The sequence below is a fragment of the Lycium ferocissimum genome, chromosome 12, assembly GCF_029784015.1.
Source record: "Lycium ferocissimum isolate CSIRO_LF1 chromosome 12, AGI_CSIRO_Lferr_CH_V1, whole genome shotgun sequence".
NCBI classification, from domain to species: Eukaryota; Viridiplantae; Streptophyta; class Magnoliopsida; order Solanales; family Solanaceae; genus Lycium; species Lycium ferocissimum.
In genome coordinates this window covers 50,670,861-50,685,879 of record NC_081353.1, presented here as the reverse complement: position 1 = coordinate 50,685,879, position 15,019 = coordinate 50,670,861, and the positions used below count along the sequence as shown (strand labels likewise).

The window sequence follows — 15,019 nt, the reverse complement described above, 5'->3', positions numbered from 1 at the left end:
CTCGGAGACAGACTCGGTGTCCAAGACTAGGGCAACTAACATACGACGAATCTCAACGTTTAAAATTACGAGGTGTAACACTTAGACTGACATGGAGGTGTCAAAATAAGGATTCTCGGGCTTTGAAGTTGGCAAATTTTCAAAGAAGAAGTTCATGTGACATCTTAAGCAAATCCTATATCAAAAAGAGACAAGAGTGAAAAGTTATATAAGACAGTGTACAAACTCACATGGTACATGCATATGCTTTAGGACTCGGGGTAGCTCAAGAAATAGAAAAGTGAGTTTTGTTTGGCCAAGGCAAACAACACGTCAGCTATAAACTTGGGTTGTGAAAAATATGACATCAGAATTGGACTCCTGTAGTACGATAGGGTGGCAAACCTTAGCACGGACATTGAGCCTCTATGGGAGAGGTGACACTCATGATGAAGGGTGGGGATAAGGGCGAGCCAAAGAGAAGGACTAACAGACTTTTAGGCTGACAAGCTTCAGAGGAAAGGATGCATATGATCACTCCTAAGGCAATCCCACCTCGAAAATAGAGAAGTAAAGTGTTATATAAGACAGAAAACGAGTTCATATGATACTTGTGATTTTGGGCTCTATGCTTGCAGAGCCCAAAAGATAAATCTCCGAAGTCTTTTGGACCAAAGCATGCAATACGTGTCATGATTTTGAACTGGACATGAGTGTGCGTGTGAAAAATTACGAACATTTTAAAATACATTTTGAGCCCATAATTTATGATTTTAGTGGTAAAAGATTAAGAGGTTGAACCCATCAAATTAAAATGTTGGATCCGCCACTAGCTCTTACCTATAAATAATGGTTGAAGTGTTAATTATATTTGAGCCTCCACTACATAAAATCCTATAAAGTAGGAAAGGGAATAATACATATCATCTTGCAACCAATTGAGTAATAGTTGCAGTGTCAACTTCTTCGATTTCCTGCAATTCCCCTTTCACATTGTCACCTTCTTCATCTTCCATTGTAGAAAATGCAGGCCTCTTGGGAGAAATCATAGCTAAATTTGCAATATTCTTGAACATATTGGAAACTGCCAACATTGTAGGCCTTTCCAATGGATTTTTTTGGACACATAATAGTGCAATTTGCATGCAATTCAATAGTTTGCAAGATGATGTTGTATCATCAAGTGACTCATCCATAAACTCCATCCCTTTACCTTCATTCCACATCTCAAATGCACGTAAAAAAATAATAATAATAATAAATAAATAAATAAATAAAATTAGGAATCTTTATACAAGTATAATTAAGTAGACGCATGTAACTATGCAAGGGGAGAAGGGTCAAATATGCCATATACTATTTGAGAAATTGTTCAATTTTGCCATCCGTTAAAAGTTTGGTCTAATCTTAATATACCCCCCCCGGAAAAAACTCCATCATTGTTGAAAGTCCCAGTTTTGTCCTTGAACCTTAACGGAACTCCAACTTGAGGGTAAATCTAAACCATAATGAAAAGCTAGGGGGTATATTTAAACATTTTTTCTTTAAGTATCTGGACACGTGGAGTCCAGCCTTTAATGCTAGAATTCTGTTAGTGACAAAGACAAATATAAGACAGTTTGCTAACAATATAAGGAGTATTAATAGACCAAAAGTTTAACGGTAGGTAAAATTAAGCTATTTCGGATAAAACATGTGCACTTTTGGACTTTTCCCTGCACGAAAACACGTTAAAAGGTGTCATAATTACTCACGTATTCAAGAAGGTTTAGTTGTTCTGAACCATGTAGACATGTATTCTTCTTTCCACTTATGATTCGAAGAAGAAGTACTCCAAAACTGAAAACATCAGATTTCGTTGAATAGATGCCCTGCTCTACATATTCAGGTGGAATATAACCCCTGCAGTACATGTATATGATAAGTGAGGAGAGAGTAGATATACATATAAGAAATTTTACACTATATATCAAACTAATTAAAAGTTAATTACGTGTAACTTTTTGTAACAAACGTGTATCAGTCAATAACCTATAAAAGATGGAAAGTTACTCCTATATTATAGGCATTGAAAGTGGAAATATTAACATAATCACATTACACATTGAAAGTAATTGTTATAAGTTGAAGTAAGTCCCCATGATAAGCATTGATAGGTAACTTAATAGAAATGATAACCAACTGTTATCATAAGTTGAAATCCACTGATAGTAAAAAAGAAGTGTCATATATAGCTTCGATCCAAAACTTACCAGTGTAAATAATACTCCTATATTTATATCATTTGTGGATGGATAACTTAAAATCTGTTAATAATATGATTTAAAAAACTTTTTCACTTAAGAAAACTCAAGCTATGCATACAGATAGTTGTTTGGGTCATACACATAGTTGTTTGAGTTTTGTCTGATTTTCTTACCATATTTGAGTTTTAATTTTCTCTTGAAGGAAAGTTAAAGTATAACCATAATTGCTTTACTTTTTCTGAAAGGAAAACATAATTCTCTTCCATTTTTTGCTAGTCCTTTTCTTGGAGGAAAGGATTTTGGACCTCTATTTATTGAAGAATCCCTCTCATAAAACAATGATATAGAAAAAAGTATCTACAATGTAGTCCTTTAGAGAGTTTCGCTTGAGGGGAAACTATTCACTCAATAGGTTTAGAATAAGTTTTTTTATTAGTTTTATCATATGTAGGTTAGTTGGCCAAACCCATATCATATTATCAAAGTCCTTTTTATAATTTTTTCATTGTTGTTTGATTCATTGTCATTCAAGGTCTGTTTTGATAGCTTCCGCATTATGCCCTGTTAGTTCAATCCCAACAAGTGGTATCAGCGCCAAGTTTGACAAGGTTGAAGACATGTTCAAGATGGGTTCTAATCAAGAGCAACCAATTTGATGATAACGAAGTTTTTTGTCAACAAAAAATAAAAAATAAAAATAAAAAAAGGTCCAAAATACTACATGTGAAGATGAATTTTTCAATCATATTTCAACAATCCTGCTGCTGATGCGCATCTTTAAAAACAAAAAATAGATTTTTAACCCATGCTTATTTTTCATGCTAAGCCTCCAATTTTCAACTCATGCTTATTTTTTTAACGCATGAGCTCAAATTTTCAACCCTTGCTTACTTTTAACGCTTGAGCCAATTTCAACTCATGTTTACTTTTAACGCACGAGCTTCATTTTCAACCTGTACTCACTTTTAACGCACAAGGCTCAAATTTTTAACCCATGCCTACTTTTAACCATAGCAAGCAGCAATGATGAAGATTATGTGAAGAAGACAGATCAACTTTTGTCAAGAAAATCCAGGCCAAAAGGGGAGATTTGTTAGGGCTCTGCTATGATTTTCTTATCATATTTGAGTTTTACTTTTCTCTTAAAGGAAAGTCAAAGTATAACCATAATTGCTTTACTTTTCCTGAAAGAAAAATATAATTCTCTTCCATATTTGGCTAGTCCTTGTTTTGGAGGAAAAAGTTTTGGATCTCTAAATAACGAAGAATCCCTCTCATACAACAATGATACAAAAAAAGCATCCACAATGTAATTATTTAGAGAGTTTCGCTTGAAGGGAAACTTATTCACTGAATAGGTTTAGAATAATTTTTTTATTAGTTTTATCATATGTAGGTCAATTGGCCAAATCCATATCATATTATCAAAGTCCTTTTTATAATTTTTTTCATTGTTGTTTGATTCACTGTCATTGAAGGTTTGTTTTGATAGCTTCCGCATCATGCCCTGTTATTTCGATCCCAATAACAATTACTGCTAGGTTGTGGCATAATACTCCTCTATCCTTAACTAGGTGTCTTAGATAGGAGTGGCCCCCGCCCAATCTGCTTAAGTTTAGGCTGGTCATTAATCCACCTGATCTAGTAACTTAGCCCATTTTGACCCGTCATATTCAGCCCATTTAAAAATTGGTCTGAATTTATCCCAAATTGACTCGTTAGAAATCTTGTCAATATACTTGTAAAAAGATTTATTTTTTTGCTCGATATGTTAAATATAGTTATAGAATTTTTTTAAATTAAATACTTAGATTATAAGAACACAAAAAATGAAACTAAAATTTAGTGAGAATTGGGCTGATTAGGACTCGTTTTTAAGCTCATTTCTGCCCAAGTAATTTTTGTGATCTGCCCATTTATTTACTCAGCCCATTTTGATCGACCAAATCATTTTTTTGTGCGGATTTCCCTTCAAACGCACTGGTCTTTAATTTTTGTCCCTCAAATTGCTTGTCTTTAATTTTTGCTTCTCGCTTAAAAAAGTGGCCGAAAATACCCCAAGTTTCTGGATTCGAACCCCGCTCAGTAAAAAAAAAAAAAAAAAAAAAAATTTCGTAAGGCAAGGCTTTCGCGAAACTTCTACCTTAAGACCTAACATTTGTCCAAAATTAAGCCTATTTGAGCAAAAGTTAGGCCTTAAGGCAGAGGTTTCCTTAAGGCCTAATTTTGGGCAAAAGTTTGCCTTAAGGCAAACCTTTGCCATAAGGTCTAACTTTCGCCTGAATAGGCCTAATTTTGGACAAAAGTTTTCCTTAAGGCATAACTTTTGCCCGAATAGGTCTAATTTTGCTACGAAACTCTGCCTTGCGATTTTTTTTTTTTGGTACTAAGTCGAGATTCGAACCCAGAACCTCGAGGTATTAGGTGAAAGACAAAAATTAAAGATCAGCAATTTGAGGGGCAAAATTTAAAGACTTCCCCAATAAGGGTAATCGTGCAAATTGCCCTGACCAATTGATCCCAACTCTCCCATTTAACACCCTTAATCTCAGGTAAATACAGCGTTATTTACTTTTGATAGGGAACCTTTACCCCAAAAACTTATATTGAAAGGCATGAGAAATTAAAGATTAGTCTAACCTATAGTATTTTTCGTATAGGTTTGAACATTCAAATTTTAATTTTAAATTATTGAATTAATCGAATTCAATTTAGCTCCGAAAATTAGTCAAATTGACTTTTGAGAAGCGTATTGTAACAAGTAATTGTGAATGGAGGGAAGTATAATACTTACAGTGTTCCAACTATTCTGTCTGTATTTGCTTCAACTTCATCCTCCTTACACATTCTTGCCATTCCAAAGTCGGATATCTTAGGTTTCATGTGTGTGTCCAGTAGAATATTGCTGGCTTTCAAATCCCTATGAATAATTGTTAATCTTGAGTATTCTTGGAGGTATAGTAGCCCCTGAATTATGCCTTCAATTATTTGCACTCTTTTTTCCCAATCTAGAAGTAATCTTCTGCCTTGATCTATATGTGAAAAAACTCAAGTTGATGACAAAAAATAGATAAAAGTTGTTTGTGGATGTGTACAATTATATTTTATATTTATTGATGGTGTAACAAATAATTTATATTATCTGTGTAATTTAACCTTCATAAAAGGTAACTTACATTATTTTCTGGTAACTATGACTAAGTACTATTTTTTACGATATAGCAGTGTAGAAACCGATCCGATTCAAACGCTATTCCAAAACATAATGCTTACAACTACAAAATTATACGATCAAATATACGACGTGACGAGGCCGATAAGGCTATGTTGCAAATTTAAGTAATTTCCGGAAAAATTTCGGCAGAGTCTCCTTTGTTTTATGGACTAACCAAAATAACCCTGCACGCAGAAAATACCAACAAAGGCCACACAGGGCCAACAAAATGACATATATACATATGCGGACCGGCCGCCGCCAACAAAATATCATATACATATGCGGACCGGCCGCCGCGGCGAATGGAATCGCCCAAACACAACAGATACGAACACAGTCATACGGAAATAGGCACAACCCACAGAGTATGTCCACAGACCTCTAGACAGACAGACAGAATCATATGACGGGACAGGGGCCCCGCCGTACCCAAAATAATCCAAATATACATAAGAACATACATAACAAAGATATATACCAAAATGTACGCTCGGACCGAAAGGAGCAATCCAAGATAGCGAGAAATGGGTAGCCTACGGTGGGGGATCACCAACGTCGCGTACTGCGGGCATGAAACGCGACCCCGAAGAAAGGGGTCGATGCGAAAGAAGTACCGAGTATGTAAAGCATAGAGTACGGAAATCCAACCCATAACCAAATAAAGATACGGAGAGAAAATATCGAACTAGTATAATAAAATCTGTACTGAAAGCATGTGTACATAATGCAAATCAAAATCATGCATAACGCTCAGGAATGTGGTCACCACACCGACGCTGGTGCCACAACACAGCATACTCCAGAAGGTTTCATATCTCCGAACATCTCCGAGCATATCACATCATATCATCACACAATCATATCATAAGCCATATCACAGCATAACTCCAGAACGGTAACCGGCCCTATGGCGAGGTCTCGGAAACCGTAACACAGCATACTACCGAATTTAACATAAGGCGCACGATCACAAAACCGGCCCGGGAACCGGTGAACGGAGTCATATAAGGCACGAGCAGAGTCGTGGGCAACAATGCAATTTGTAAGTCAAATAGCCTTTCCAAACGTGATCACTTCATAAGCTAATTCATTAGTCAAACATAGTCCATAATTAACTAGTACGGGAGTTTATTTCACAAAATAGTTCCAAAGTGGTACGTATGAATCCAAAGCATAGCACAGTATTTCATAAGGTTCAAAACGTTAATTCATAAGGGACAAATTCAAAGTCGGGGATTATTTATCGAAACTTATTCAAAAAGAGGTTCTAGTAAGACAACTAAGTCATATCGGGGTTAGCGGGCCCACCTCGGGTCAAGTTGAGGCGGCGAACATAATTTACGAACAATTAGAGGCCAAAGGATCATACATAATGATTTCGAAATATCCCGATCACATTTCGATAGGTTTTGGACTTTGGTTTGCATTCTAGCCAAAATAGAGCCTTTAGGCTTCAATTGAATTGAATGAATAGTAGCCGTTTTGTAGATCGGGTTTCAAGGAGCAGGAATGCTCCGGAGGTTCCAACATTCACCTAGCATACTAAGGCATGCCTAACGAAGAAGTGGGAAGCTTTACATACCTTAGATACGTCGTACGCTCACCCAAAACTCAGATCCCGTTTCGTCCAGAATCTGTAAATGGTCAAAGCTACCAATTAGAGGTTTTTTAATTCTTAAGCGTTCGCTTAACCTCATTTTTGTCTACTAAAATTTTGGCGGCATTTCTCCTATATACATAACCTCCGAGACTTAGCTCGGCTCCGTACACAACAACAATAACACTCCATAATACCACAACGTCGCAATTCACAACAAAATCATTCTAACGTCAATATTCTTTCTTCTTACATAAACCACAATTTTCATCCAAACTTCATAATATCGAACTAATATCAACGTTATCATATTCATTTACTTATTTCAAGTTATTCAAATACATTCTAATAGTAGTCCAAGCAACATACATAAATTCAAATAATACGGTACCTTCCCTATTGCAACCCACACGTCAACAACTACAACGAACTTACTAACTTGCATTGTTCATTCCAAATTTATTAGAAACAACCATGAGCCACATTTAAAGTCTTCATATCATAATTATGCAATGATATACGCAATATGCCAAAATCATACATTTTCCATAATAATCCATAACCATTTCCAATCGCTAATTCGATTCGTTAAACATTCATTCATGTCATAAGTACCACAACAACGCAACTAGCAAACCAAACAAACTTGAATTCACCCCACTTCCCTTCCATGTAACCCACGGCCAAACATGGCCTTCACACACACATGCACGATTTATACGCACACCAAACCACGGAATTGTCGTCTATTTCCAATCCTTATCATATCCATACAACTTCCATAGCACAAGAATGGAAAAATTCTTACCTTTTCTTGAATTCCAACTTCGCCGCAAACGTCGCTCTTCCGCCAAACCAATTATATCAAGTTGGAGAGCGTCTTGAACTCACTACGAATATGAGAAGAACGAGATTTTTGGATTAGAAACCAAGCTAGGAAATTTTTTTTTTTTTTTTTTTTTTTTGTTGAGGGTGTTTCAAAGAGCCTTAATGGCTGGTCTTGTTTTTTTTTTTTGCTTTGTGCTATAGTTTCTTGAAAGTTCTAGGCCACATGGATATATATATCATATTAAAGGTCATGTGAAAATCACATGACCATTTAATAAGATTTGGGCCTAGCCTTTGTGGCCGGCCACCCCATGTCATTGGGCCTCAAATTTTTCAAATTTTTTTTTTCTTGGCCCACTTCGTTGAACGCTCGTTTCGTAATTTCCGAAATAAATTTTCAAAATTCCAATTTTGCCCTCGGCCTTACCCGATATCTTTACACCAAAATTTTCATAAACGACATAAGCGTATTAACTAAAATCAAAATATTTCCTCATAACGCACAAGTCTTAATTATTTCCATAATTTCCGATTATGCAAAAACACGGGACATAACATTCTCCCCCCCTTTAGGAACATTCGTCCTCGAATGTTAACATAAAGCCTTATGAGTATAACGGGGGAGTTCCCGTTTATGATTAGCATTCATATATCGTTTTTCTCAATCAATGCAGCAAACTTAGGAATTCAGATTACCTGTAGGAGCAAGGAATAGGTGAGGATATTTTCTCTTCATGGCGTCCTCAGCCTCCCAAGTCACCTCTTCGCGGTTATTATTTCGCCACAGGACTTTAACAGAAGGCACATCTTTAGTGCGCAGTCTCTTCTCCTGACGATCCAGAATAGCCACAGGCTGCTCTTCGTAAGATAAGTCCTCTGTTACCTGAATATCATCTGCTGGAAATACTCTGGAAGGGTCACCAATACATTTACGGAGCATGGATACATGAAATACCGGATGTACTGCTCCCAGATCGGATGGTAAATCTAGCTCATATGCGACCTGACCCATCTTCCGAATAATCTGATACGGCCCAATATATCGTGGACTGAGCTTACCCTTTTTGCCGAATCTCATTACTCCTTTCATAGGCGATACTTTCAGGAATACCCAGTCACCAATTTCAAATTCCAACGGTCGACGTCGTTTATCCGCATAGGATTTCTGTCGACTCTGGGCCGCTAGTAACCGCTCTCGGATCAGCTTTACCTTATCAACTGCTTGCTGGACAATATCTGGACCGATTAATTTAGTTTCACCTACGTCGAACCAACCAATCGGAGATCTGCACTTCCTGCCATATAAGGCTTCATACGGTGCCATTTGAATACTGGAATGATAACTATTATTATAAGCAAATTCAATAAGTGGCAAGTGATCATCCCAGCTGCCCCTGAAATCAATAACACAGGCCCGTAGCATATCTTCTAGCGTCTGAATGGTGCGCTCGGCCTGTCCATCGGTCTGAGGGTGGAAAGCAGTACTAAGACTCACCTGAGTCCCCAATGCCTCTTGAAACGACGTCCAGAAATTAGCTGTGAATTGTGCACCTCGGTCGGTAATAATAGATACGGGAACTCCGTGAAGCCTTACTATTTCTTTAATATATATTCTAGCATAATCCCCAGCCGAATAAGTAGTCCTGACGGGCAGAAAATGAGCCGATTTCGTCAACCTGTCAACAATTACCCAAATAGAATCATATCTGCGTGGAGTGCGCGGTAACCCTGTGACGAAGTCCATATTAATCATCTCCCATTTCCAGGCTGGAATCTGCATCTCCTGTAATAACCCGCCGGGCTTTTGATGCTCAATCTTAACTTGCTGACAATTTGGGCACTGGCCGACGAATTCTGCAATATCTCTTTTCATACCGTCCCACCAATACAAACATTTAAGATCGTGATACATTTTAGTGGAGCCTGGATGAATAGAATACCGCGCATTATGAGCTTCACCCAAAATCTGCCGTCGCAGTCCTGCCGCGTCCGGTACACACACTCTGCCTTCACACAATAATACCCCATCCGGAGAAATTTCAAATTGAGTCTTTTCTTTATTAAGGGCCGCATCTCTATATTGGACCAGAATAGGATCTTCGAACTGGCGCTGTTTTATTTCTTCCATAATGGATGATTTAGCAATTTCTCGAACAGATACCCCAGTATCACCAAAATCTGCCAAACGGACTCCCAGGCTGGCTATCTGATAAATTTCACGGACCAATTCTTTCTTGTTAGGCTGCACATCAATCAGACTGCCCATGGATTTACGGCTAAGTGCATCAGCTACGACATTAGCTTTGCCCGGATGATACAGAATATCAACGTCATAGTCTTTTAGCAGTTCGAGCCATCTCCGTTGTCGCAGATTCAGCTCCTTTTGCTTAAAAATATATTGGAGACTTTTATGATCAGTGTAGATATCCACGTGAACCCCATATAAATAATGCCGCCATATTTTCAAGGCATGAATCACCGCGGCTAATTCCAGGTCGTGAGTGGGATAATTCCTCTCGTGCGGTCTGAGTTGCCGGGAAGCATAGGCTATGACTCGACCGTGCTGCATCAGAACACAACCTATCCCGATACCGAAGCATCACAATAAACAACGTACCCGTCCGATCCTTGGGAAGAGCTAAAACCGGAGCCGTGATTAATTTCTCCTTCGTTGTCCGGAAAGCCGCGCTCGCAGCATCGGTCCACCGGAATTTTGCGCTTCCGAGTTAGCTTCGTCGGTGGTGCCGCAATAGAAGCAAAATTCTCCACAAATCTTCTATAATATCCGGCTAGCCCCGAAAACCGCGTACCTCGTCGGTGTGGTAGGCCCTGGGCCAATTCTGTACAGCTTCAATTTTCTGCGTATCGACCCGAATACCATCTGCTCCGACAACATGCCCCAAGAATGCCACAGAAGTTAACCAGAATTCACATTTAGAAAATTTGGCATATAATTTCTGCTGCCGAAGGGTGCCAAGAACTGCCCTTAAATGATCTGAATGCTCTTCTGCATGCATCGGAATAAACCAGAATATCATCTATAAACACAATCACGAACATGTCAAGGAATGGCCGAAATACCCGATTCATTAAGTCCATGAATACCGCCGGAGCATTAGTCAATCCGAAAGACATTACTCTGAATTCATAGTGCCCGTACCGGGTCCTGAAAGCAGTCTTCGGAATATCAGATTCTCGCACCCGTACCTGATGATAACCAGAGCGCAAATCTATCTTCGAAAAATGTTTAGCACCCTGCAACTGATCAAATAAATCATCAATGCGGGGGAGGGGATATTTATTTTTAATAGTCACCTTGTTCAGCTGCCGGTAATCGATACACATTCGCAACGAACCATCTTTCTTTCTTACAAATAATACCGGCGCTCCCCAGGGCGATGTGCTGGGTCTGATAAAGCCTTTATCCAATAGATCTTTCAGCTGCTCTTTTAATTCTTTCAATTCTGCTGGGGCCATTCTATACGGAGGAATGGATATTGGCTGTGTATCTGGCAACAAATCTATAGTGAAATCTATTTCCCGTTCAGGGGGAAGACCTGGAAGATCATCTGGAAATACATCGGGAAATTCATTCACAACCGGAACGGACTGAAGAGTAGGCGTCTCTGCTTTAATATCGTGCACCCGGACCAAATGATAAATATACCCTTTCTGAATCATTTTTCTGGCTTTAAGGTATGAAATAAATTTACCCTTTGGCGACGCGGTATTGCCTGCCCACTCTATGACTGGCTCCCCTGGAAACTGGAAACGAACTACCTTTTTCTGGCAGTCCACATTAGCATAACAGGAGGCTAACCAGTCCATGCCCATAATGACGTCAAATTCAATCATATTTAATTCTACCAGATCAGCTCTGGTGCAGCGATCACATATAGTCACAGAACAATTTTTATACACCTGCCTGGCTATAACAAAATCACCAACTGGTGTGGCCACTTCAAATGGCTCGATAGGCTCAGGAATTATTCCAATTTCACTAGCAACGAGCGGGGAAATATATGATAACGTAGAACCAGGATCAATTAAGGCATACACAGATCGAGAGAAAATCAATAATGTACCTGTAACAACATTACCAGAGTCAATTAAAGCATACACAGATCGAAGAAAAATCAACAATATACCTGTGACGACATTCGGCGAAGCCTCCTGGTCCTGGCGAGTAGCCAATGCATATACGCGGTTCGATGGACCGCTAGACCCTGAAGCACCGCCACGGCCTCGACCGCGGCCCGCCGGTGGCGGCGCACCTCGTCCCGGAGGACGTGTAACTGAAGGAGTAGAGGATGAACCAGCGGCTGATCCTGTGGGCTGAGCTGCACTACCAGAACCACCCGCCATCGGACAGTCACGCATAATATGGCCCTGACGGCCACAAGAAAAACAAGCTCCGGTGGCTCGGTAGCACTCCCCGGATGTGATTTACCACAATGAGAACAACGGGGCACGGGTGGTCCGGATCGGCCGGATCCTCCGGTCATCCGCGAACCCGAGCTCGGAACTCGGCCGCCCCCGATGGTCCCGCGCCATCATATCGCCTACCGGCGGACCGCGTACCCCCCGCCCGACGGAGGAGGATATCTACCCGATCGCCGTGGACCGAGGCTGGCCGCCCTAGAATCTCCAGAATACCCGGCAGATCTGGCCCTCTTGGGCGGCCTCCTGTCCCGATCTCTACTAGACTGATCTGCTCGCTGCCTGTCCTCCATCCCCTGAGCATAAGCCTGTAATCTGGCAATATCCATATCTGTCCGCGATGCCATCGACATACAGGCCTCAACCAAATATCGATCCCCCCGATCACATACCGGTGCATCCGATCGCCCATGTCCGCCACTATAGTAGTGAGCATACCGGCCGCAGAATTAAACTCTAAATTATACTCGCGAACACTCCGCCCCTCTCGCCGTAGCTGTAAAAATCGTCAACTCTCGCCCTCCGCAACTCGGGGGCAAAAAGTGGCGAAGAAAAGCGCCTCAAACTCGCCCCCAAGTAGCCGGGGGCAAAGACCTCCCTCGGGATAACTCCCAGACTCATACCAGCCGAGCAAAGAACATCCCGCAATCGGTGTGAGGCTAACTCAACGGACTCGGTCTGTGAAGCCCTGACCAGTCCCACTGCACGCCTCATCCCCCGAATAAAGTCATGGGGGTCCTCCTCGGGCTTAGACCCGAAAACTCTGGAGGTCCACATGTCGTGAACTCACGAACCCGCGACCGTCCCCGTCTATCATCATCATCACCTCGCGGCCTCCGCGTCCCTCGAACCCGGCCTCGCCACCGTTGTCGTCAACAACCGGACAGCCTCTCCGAGTGTCCTATCCTCCGCCCCGGCCGGGGAGCCGGCGGCATGTGCGCCCGCGCGTCGCCGGGCCGCCGAGGGACCAACCCGGCCCCCTCCCTGGGTGGTGGGGTGGCTGAACCCTCTGACCGGGGCGCGGCATCATGCATAATCTGAGCAAGAGTCCGAGTCGCTCTCTGAACCCGGCTGGCCTCTCCAGGTGCTGTGGACTTGCCCTTCTGGGCTGCCGTTGCCTTCTTCGGAGGCATCTCTGAAAAACATAATCAATTGATCAGAAAAGAATCATTCTAATAACACAGCTCTAACGCACGATCTAAGATTCAAAGAAAGGTAACACCCTAAATGTCCTGTAGCCTCCTGTTTATAGATGTGGTGCACGACACACCGATAAACAAGACTCTACGAGACACGATCTGTGGACATTCCGAGGACAAACTGCTCTGATACCACTTTTGTCACGACCCAACCCCGTGGGCCGTGACTAGTGCCCGAGCTGGGCACCTAAGCATATCCATCAAACGCTATTCCAAAACATAATGAACCCGATCAAATATACGACAGAGGCCGATAAGGCTATGTTGCAAATTTAAGTAATTTCCGGAAAAATTTCGGCAGAGTCTCCTTTGTTTTATGGACTAACCAAAATAACCCTGCACGCAGAAAATACCAACAAAGGCCACACAGGGCCAACAAAATGACATATATACATATGCGGACCGGCCGCCGCCAACAAAATATCATATACATATGCGGACCGGCCGCCGCGGCGAATGGAATCGCCCAAACACAACAGATACGAACACAGTCATACGGAAATAGGCACAACCCACAGAGTATGTCCACAGACCTCTAGACAGACAGACAGAATCATATGACGGGACAGGGCCCCGCCGTACCCAAAATAATCCAAATATACATAAGAACATACATAACAAAGATATATACCAAAATGTACGCTCCGACCGAAAGGAGCAATCCAAGATAGCAGAAATGGGTAGCCTACAGTGGGGGATCACCAACGTCTGTACCTGCGGGCATGAAACGCAGCCCCCGAAGAAAGGGGGTCAGTACGAAAGAAGTACTGAGTATGTAAAGCATAGAGTACGGAAATCCAACCCATAACCAAATAAAGATACGGAGAGAAAATATCGAACTAGTATAATAAAATCTGTACTGAAAGCATGTGTACATAATGCAAATCAAAATCATGCATAACGCTCAGGAATGTGGTCACCACACCGACGCTGGTGCCACAACACAAAGATACCCGAAGGTTTCATATCTCCGAACATCTCCGAGCATATCACATCATATCATCACACAATCATATCATAAGCCATATCACAAAGATAACTCCAACGGTAACCGGCCCTATGGCGAGGTCTCGGAAACCGTAACACAGCATACTACCGAATTTAACATAAGGCGCACGATCACAAAACCGGCCCGGGAACCGGTGAACGGAGTCATATAAGGGCACGAGCAGAGTCGTGGGCAACAATGCAATTTGTAAGTCAAATAGCCTTTCCAAACGTGATCACTTCATAAGCTAATTCATTAGTCAAACATAGTCCATAATTAACTAGTACGGGAGTTTATTTCACAAAATAGTTCCAAAGTGGTACGTATGAATCCAAAGCATAGCACAAGTATTTCATAAGGTTCAAAACGTTAATTCATAAGGGACAAATTCAAAGTCGGGGATTATTTATCGAAACTTATTCAAAAAGAGGTTCTAGTAAGACAACTAAGTCATATCGGGGTTAGCGGGCCCACCTCGGGTCAAGTTGAGGCGGCGAACATAATTTACGAACAATTAGAGGCCAA

General features: G+C 41.1%; 1 protein-coding gene across 1 annotated transcript; it reads right to left on the bottom strand.

Annotated features, from left to right (window-relative positions):
- Positions 1–815: 815 nt before the first annotated feature.
- LOC132040654 (cysteine-rich receptor-like protein kinase 5) lies at positions 816–5,153 on the bottom strand. Its single transcript, XM_059431311.1, has 3 exons — positions 5,020–5,153; positions 1,735–1,881; positions 816–1,215 (listed from the first exon to the last, which is right to left on the bottom strand). The coding sequence occupies exons 1-3, from the start codon at positions 5,106–5,108 to the stop codon at positions 903–905; spliced, it is 549 nt and encodes a 182-aa protein (XP_059287294.1). The 5' UTR covers positions 5,109–5,153; the 3' UTR covers positions 816–902.
- Between the last annotated feature and the right edge of the window lie 9,866 nt (positions 5,154–15,019).